Here is an 8345-nt window from a genome sequence, read left to right as displayed (position 1 = left end):
GTTGTGCGTGAATGAGCCAATGAGTGATTGGAAAACTGTGAATGATTGAAGGCTTTGTCCGAGTGTAATTTAATTAAACAAATCAAAGCGTGTGAGTGTGTGTTGTGTGTGTGTGTGGGGGGGTGTTAAATGAGTGGGTTTTTTTTTTCTGTTAATTGAAAATGTGTTCAGCGAACGCGAACAAATAGCTGAAGGGGAGCGTAGCCTGGGGGTTCTGCCGGTGCACTCATTCATGGCCTTAAATAATAAACAGGCTTTTGCACGCTTCAGCATTGTTTTCCGTATTGTTCCAAATATATGCTGATTGTAATTGTGTGTTACGCGCAAACGCACTTGTATTCAATTTATTTGCAAATTTGTACGAAATTCTATAAAAATAAACATATTGTTGCCAGCATGTTGAGGCAACGGCACGCATAAAGTCAAATATATTAAAATACATTAAATGGCTCTTAAGCGCTTTTCTTTTTTCTTTCGCTTTTTTTATAATTATACTGTGTGACACACGTGTGTTTGTTTGTGCTTTGTGTGAAAATAATTTATAAAACACGTGCGCATTTAATTCTAACAAAAGTGAGTGCCAAAAATAATTAGCATATTTAATGGCATTTTTATGATAATTGTTTGAGTTTTATGATTTATTCAGTATTTACATTTGTTCAATGCGTATTAACACTTTTGTTTATTTATTACCCATTTTAAGCCCAAATGCAAAGCATCTAAAATTTATTGCCCGTTTTTTTTAATGCCCGCCGATTAATCAGCTGCATATCAAATGCTTAAAAATTATTATTGTAATATTTTAGACACAAAATAAACTATTTTATGCCGGAAATTGCAGTTGCATACATTAAGCAAATATTTTAACTATTTAACAAATACAAGAATTTATTCAAATTCCATTTGAAGAGCTTGCAACATAGCATTTCTTTTGCCAGTTCTTGCATATTTTATAATTATCTCCGATCAGAAGTTGTAACGAATTGACCGCAGAATTAACATACCAAAAGTTGTTGAAATAAATAACTATAAATATATGCACATTTGTTTATTATTTTAACCGTGAAGCGTCCTTGAAAACTAAAGCTTTGCCTTAATCGTTGCAATTAAAATGCAACGAAAATGTAAGCAATGCGATAATTTTTGCACACAAAACCGCAAAATGCCAAATGCAAAATGTAGAATGTAAAATGCATTTTCATGGAAAATTTTTTGTGCTTATGTTAAGCAACTAAACAAACACTTTAAAACGAGTGTTAAATATTAAATGTCACTGCAAAAACAATATCATTACAAAAATTTTATGCAAGCTAATGGCCGTCACATTCCAAAATGGCGCTGCATCCGGAGACAAAATGGCGAATGCAGCGGGAGGCGGGCAGCGGGCAGGGAGCAGCGAGCAGCGAGAAGCGTGACCTTGTACAAAATATAAAGGCAATAATAAATGGTCCTTCAGTTAGTTGTTCTTTTGCGGAACAACACATGCTGACAGAATCTTCAGCGTATCCCCCCCCAAAAAAAGAAGCCAGTAAACAGGATGCCAAAGACAGCGCAATACTCTGCCGTGAAGAGTCCTCTCGTCCAATGACTGTCAAACTTCAAAATTGGATATGGACTTTATATGTGGGCAGACGTAGGAAAGGCTCGAGAATAAGAGTCCAAGGTTGCCTCGAAACTATGCTAGACATAGTTTTTCATAACTTGCCCGTTCCGCGAGATACTCTTCTGATTTTGTGAAGAGAGTATAGAAAAATCTCCAAGAAAACGCAGAAAGGTTAAGATCAAGCACTCACAAAACCTTTCAGCTATATTCCACCCTATAGAACGAATATACATATACGCTTAAGGCATTGCACACCTTGAGCATAACCCATCTATTTCCTGAATGCAGGGCATGTGAAATGTGAAATTGGCTCAAATTGACAGTTCGAATTGCAGTTGAACGTTAACGAAACGTTTGAAAGTTAAGAAAGAAATCAGTTATGTTTTCTAACTTTACATTCCCGAGCTTTAAAAACTTTGCCAACTCTTTTCAACGTGGAAAAATCGCAAACTATTTGCGACTTATCGCCGGCAGAAAAAATGGGCCATTGAATAAATATCAAAAGCAAATGGCCATAAATATTTTCTGATCGGCTTTTCATTTCTCTTTTTTTCTATTCTTTGCCGCTTTTTTGTTTTTTTTTTTTGTTGGCAGCCACAATTTTTTTTTATGGTATCTTGCGCAGAGGTTTGCACATGGCGCACAAAAATACTTATTTTTAGAGAGATGCGAGACACGTTAAAATCATTTATGCCGCTTAAAAAGCCACAAATGTCGACTGGTATCCCGGCCAGACCGGGACACTGGGGCCAATGCCTGACAGCCGAGCCGCGTGGATTTTTGTTTTGCAAAGGGATTTGCACGGCTGTAAAGCGGGAGCTGAAAAGTGCGAGCACAATACTCGTACATAACGTATAACGTATACGCCGCGTATTCTTTTACGACGATAGAAAACGCGACGTGCAGCTTTACGATGCCCGCATCATTTGATTTTATTGCAAATGGGCCGAAGAGCGGCTCGCGAGTGTCAAAAGGGAAGAAGAACGAACCAGAAATCATCAAGAAAATCAAAACAGAGGTGTCCTAGTCGAAAAGTGATCGACTGGGAATACCCTGCAGACAGCTTTGAGCTCGCACAAGCTGCACACATTTCTTTCTCGATATTTATCGTTTTCAAGAGGAAAGCACGAAGCAGAAATCATAAAGCAAAGCAAGTCAAAAGTGCTCGACTAGGGATACCCTGTAAAGAGCTTTGAACTGGTATAAGCTGTGCATTTAATCCTCGATATTTATCGCTTCGAAGAGGGAAGGAAATGAAGAAAATCAAGTCGAAAGTGCACGACTAAGGATACCCTGTGAACAGCTTCGAACTGGCACAAGCTGCACACATTTTTTCCTCGGCATTTATCGTTCTGAAGAGACGAGAGTAATCGATCATTAATACGCTTTCATACAGAGAAAAAGAGGAACAGATAAATATAACTGGTTCAACTTGAATGTATATATAAACTCTATATATATATACTCAACTCATACAAGCCCCGATTCCTAGCATTCTTTTGAACGACTTCATTATCTATTTGCAATGTGTACAGGGTATTAAAGGAGAGCAAAGTTTTTGACGTGCGGTGGCGTATGAGCAACATGGCCATGTCCTTGAGCCAGTTGCGCCCTTTGTTTGTGATTAATGCGATGATTCCGACAATGCCGTGAATGCAGCGATGCGCAGCACGTCAAATGCAAATAACCGGCGGGCTGTATATAATCAAATCGAAATGGTAACAACATCAAAGATGACGACAACGGAAACTGCAGCAATGAAACAAAACACAGCGCAGCCCCAAGGGCTCCAATGTTTTTGCGAATGTGTACATGTGTGTGTGCGTATGCCAAGGCCAGGCAAATCAATTAAATTATGGAATTCCTATGCAGTTGGTCCCCAGGTCGCCCAGGTGCACATCTTCAACATCTTTTTCTAATGTAAAGCTCAGCAAATACTTCCACATTTTCTCATTTTATTGACATTTTCTATTTGCCGACGGACAGGGCAGACCGTCGGACAGCCGGAACAGACCAGACATACCCACACTTGGACAGGTTATTTCAATCGAGGTTTTCAAATTTGCAAAAATGTTCCATACTTCGGCATGTCACATTTGCATTTGACAAATGTGCATGTAAACTGAAGCAGGGAAATGTATTTGCAGTTTACATGTGTGAAGAATATTCCAAATTTTGATTTGTTGTGGGAAAAGAAATCCACCAGAAAGTGAATCAACATCGTATACTATGAAAACATGGAATAACCCATATGATAAAGTCGTTCTGAATAATATATATGAAAAAGAACTGGGAGAACGAAGAGAGAAATTGTGAGTAGAACCCAAAAAACCCAAATTCTTATACTTATATGTGCAATAGGAAGTATAAGTATAAGTATAAGTATAAGTATAAGTATAAGTATAAGTATAAGTATAAGTATAAGTATAAGTATAAGTATAAGTATAAGTATAAGTATAAGTATAAGTATAAGTATAAGTATAAGTATAAGTATAAGTATAAGTATAAGTATAAGTATAAGTATAAGTATAAGTATAAGTATAAGTATAAGTATAAGTATAAGTATAAGTATAAGTATAAGTATAAGTATAAGTATAAGTATAAGTATAAGTATAAGTATAAGTATAAGTATAAGTATAAGTATAAGTATAAGTATAAGTATAAGTATAAGTATAAGTATAAGTACAAGTATAAGTTTAAGTATAATTATCCTGCAACTAGCTTAAACTTATTATTATTTTTATTTTTATTTTATATTTTACTCTCAGACTTCATTGCTCACCGGCAGATGAAAAACATATGTATGTATGTGTGTATGTTTGTATGTATCTTTGTAAGAAGTTTAGCTTGGAGCTCCAATGGGCATACATCTATATGTGTGTATGCTTGTAGGTATCTTTGTCAGAAGCTTAGCTTCGAGCTCCACTTAGCACTAAAAATATTCACGTCCATTACACGGGTGTCTATTTAGCAGCGAGAGATTAAATTTAACTATTTGCACTAAGTAATTTTATGTTTTCACTCAATTAACAATTGCACACAAAAATTTATACGGTTTTGACTTTTACTGTTACTTTGCGGCTCTTGATATCGATAGTGTGTGGCGGCCGCACAATAACCGATAGCTCCGATCGATAGACATATAGTTACAAAAAGAAAGTAGGTTGGCAGCAAAGCCGTTCTTGGCTAAAAATATCGATAGCAAAACAACTTCGCCATATAAAAGGAGAAGAGTGCAAGGAATATAAACAAAATAATGGATTAAATTCATTTTGGCTTACTTGATATCTAAAAACAAATAGCAATTTATATTAACATTCAATTGTCAAAAAGATTCTACAAATGACATCCTCCTTTGCTTGCAAAATATTAAGCTAATTTTTACAATGTTGCCATTAATAACGTTGACAATTCCGAGTATATGGCATTTACACGGTTCGATAGTTGTTTAATCAGCAGATTTACGGTCATGATAACTTAAGAGGCTTGCGTGATTAAATGTCAATATAATATATAATTATAATATTAAGTACAAATATATTATGCACTGATACAAATCTAAAACTCACATTTAAATCAAACGCATTTGTTCGCGCCATCTGTTGAGCGCGAACAGCTGTTCGCGAATCAACCCTGTTTGTGCCTTGTTTCGAGCGCTTTGCTTATTTGTAATCAAATTCTAAGCGAGGCATATCCTGCAAATAAATATTAGCAGCGATAACCATGTCCGTCTGTACGGCTGCTGAGATAGCTGAGAAGCGACGCATTGCACTGGCCAAGCTGCAGGCGAAAAAAGCCCAAGCGCCGTCGATAAATTCAAGTACAAAAACCACAACAAGTGTCAGCGAGCAGCTGGGCGCCAAGTCGGCGGCCAACTTTTACAGATCCCCGCCACAAAGCAATGCACCAAAAGGCCCAACTGTCACCAATAACAACAACAACAACAACAACAATAGCAGCCAAAACAAGAGCTCCTCCTTTTTGAATGCGCTCAAAGCCATAAAGTCAACAAGTACGCGGGAACTGGGCCGCGCAGCTGCTCATCCGTATCACAAGCCCAAGCTGCAGCTCAGTCCCGATAAACAGCAGCCGCTCGCTGCTGTGTTTGTAAAATCCATCAACTGCCGCATCTATATGATAAGCGCACAGCGCTTTGCCGTTGCCGCCTCGGGCTATCACGAAAAGCTCATAGAAGTGTTCAAGAATATGCCCAGCAAATCGTACGACAGCCAGACACGGAACTGGGATTTCGATCTGAAGGACTACCAGTTGCTGCAGCAGCACGTAGGCGATCTCAAGCCACATGTGCTTATTGGCACCATACCAAAGAAAATCATTGAATTGTGCAAACAGCCGCCGAAGCCGCTGGAGCGCAGCGTCTTGGCTTCGATTGACCCGACGCTGGGCCAGAAGCTGATGCCCTTTCAGGAGGAGGGCGTCTGGTGAGTGGCATCGCACTTGGTTGGCCCCGCTCTTCTAATCTACTACTAATTTCTCTTACAGTTTCGCCATTGCGCAGCAGGGGCGCGTCATGATCTGCGATGAAATGGGCCTGGGCAAGACATATCAGGCGCTCGCCGTGGCCGACTACTTCAAGGATGATTGGCCCCTGCTCATCTGCACCACGGCCAGCACACGCGATGCCTGGGCTATGCACATAACGGAGCTGTTGCCGTCCGTGTCCGTGCACTGCATCCAGGTGCTGACCAACAATCAGGTGTATCTGACCGATGCCAAGATCCTCATCACCAGCTACAACATGATGGAGCGCTACATGGACAAGCTGCTGCAGCGCAAATTCGGCTTTGTCATCTACGATGAGTCGCACACGCTCAAGAACGGCAAGGCCAAGTGCACGGCGGTGGCCAAGCGCCTGGCGGATCAGGCCAAGCGTGTCATTCTCTTGTCCGGCACGCCCGCTCTCTCGCGTCCGCTTGAGCTCTTCACGCAGCTGCAGCTGGTGGACAGCCGGTTCATGAACTTCATGGAGTTCAGTAAGTCAACTAAACTAGAGGTATATAAATCAATTTGTAATATATTTAAATGCCAGCCTCGCGCTATTGTGATGGCAAGCAGACGCACTTTGGCTGGGATGCGAATGGCCAATCGAATTTGGAGGAACTGAGGGTGATTTTATTGCATAAATACATGCTGAGGCGCACCAAGGCCGAGGTGTTGCCGCAGCTGGTCGAGAAGAATCGGTACGTTAATTCAATTCTTATTAAATCCAATTAATATTTCATATATCTCTGCGCAGTGAAACAGTTGTGCTTGATCCGGCGCTGGTTTGGTCCAATGACGATGCGAAGACGACTTGCCATGAGCTCAACAACGAGCTGCAGAAGGCCAAGGGCAAGTCTCGCGAGGAGCTGCTGCTGCGCTTCTATGCGCGCACAGCGGAGGTCAAAACGCGCGCCGTCTGGTAAATATTGAAGGCTAAAGCCTGAATCTTGGTAAAGCTTATCCCTTCTCTCGCTAAGCAGCGCCTATCTAAAGACCTTGGTTAAGGAGCCAATCAAATTCATAATTTTTGCGCATCATCGCGTCATGATGGATGCCATCAGCGATTGTCTAAATGGGCTGAGGGTCTCGTTCATACGCATCGATGGACAGACGCGCAGCGATGTGAGAGCCGCCTACGTGGACACCTTTCAAAAGAAGAGCAGCTGCAAGGCGGCGGTGCTGTCGCTGAAAGCCTGCAATGCGGGCATTACGCTGACCGCCGCCGAAATGATTGTATTCGCGGAGCTCGACTGGAATCCTAGCGTATGCCTGAGCTCATGCATATTTGTATATTCTTTTATTATGTTATCAATTATTGCAGACTCTGGCGCAGGCCGAGAGTCGCGCCCATCGCATTGGCCAGACAAAGCCCGTGGTCTGTCGATATCTGATGGCCAATCAAACGGCGGATGATACCATCTGGAATATGCTGCGCAACAAGCAGGAAGTGCTCAGCAAAGTGGGCGTCTTTGCCGAGAATCTGCAGCATGCCACGCACACCGCCGCGCCCACAACGGTAAATTAGTAGCTCCAATTAAAATCCATTTGCAATCGGTTTAATTTTCTTTTGCACTTTTCGTTGCAGTCGCGAAAAATTGAAGAGTTCTTCTCACCAAATAAATCGACACCAGCCAAAAAGGGCACAATCGAGCAACACTTTGCACCGGTGCCGGCGCCGGCCTGCGATAAGGACCAGCCCATTGTAGATACTGAAAAGGATATAGCCGCCTTTTTCAACGAAGACGACGATGATGCATTTAGGGATTTGGTCTTTTGATTGTTTAGTTATAACTTATATATTTTGTTAGGTTTTCTTAATGCAATTGTACGAATAAATCAAGTTTCATTTAAATTTCATAATATGTCTAAGCTCAAGAGAGCGAAACCTGTCTAGATCTAAGCTATAAAACCTTGTTTTAAAAAGAGTTTAAAGTAAAGTTTAAATAAGTGTAAATATTCATTCTTTAGCAGTATCAAGAATTGCGTCGATTTAGCCAAGTTTGCGTGCTTCGATATGCGTCGGAACAGGCAGGATCGGGCGAGTATATTATATAGCTAATAACAATTATTATTATTATTTATTATGCTCATAACAACAACAACTGTTTTCTATATAATATAGCTCTTATAGGAACAATCGATTGGAATGTGAGTTTTTGTTTAAATCATTGTCTAACTATAGAAATATATATAAAAACATCTTCAATATTTCAGATTTCCTTCAGCTCTTGCCGAAAGG

General features: G+C 40.4%; 1 protein-coding gene across 1 annotated transcript; it reads left to right on the top strand.

The window, feature by feature from the left end:
- The first annotated feature begins 5149 nt into the window (after window positions 1-5149).
- Window positions 5150-7966, top strand: Marcal1 (SWI/SNF-related matrix-associated actin-dependent regulator of chromatin subfamily A-like protein 1). Its single transcript, XM_064681284.1, has 7 exons — window positions 5150-6045; window positions 6107-6597; window positions 6654-6804; window positions 6861-7025; window positions 7087-7369; window positions 7428-7622; window positions 7692-7966. Exons 1-7 carry the CDS (start codon window positions 5327-5329, stop codon window positions 7881-7883), a joined length of 2196 nt encoding a protein of 731 aa, XP_064537354.1. The 5' UTR covers window positions 5150-5326; the 3' UTR covers window positions 7884-7966.
- Window positions 7967-8345: the final 379 nt, after the last annotated feature.

The sequence above is a fragment of the Drosophila montana genome, unplaced genomic scaffold (assembly GCF_035044405.1).
Source record: "Drosophila montana isolate Dmon_TW-CO22-7 unplaced genomic scaffold, ASM3504440v1 contig_2192_1, whole genome shotgun sequence".
Classification (NCBI taxonomy): domain Eukaryota; kingdom Metazoa; phylum Arthropoda; class Insecta; order Diptera; family Drosophilidae; genus Drosophila; species Drosophila montana.
The sequence above is the reverse complement of the archived record's forward strand: the minus strand, read 5'-3'. Positions and strand labels throughout refer to the sequence as shown.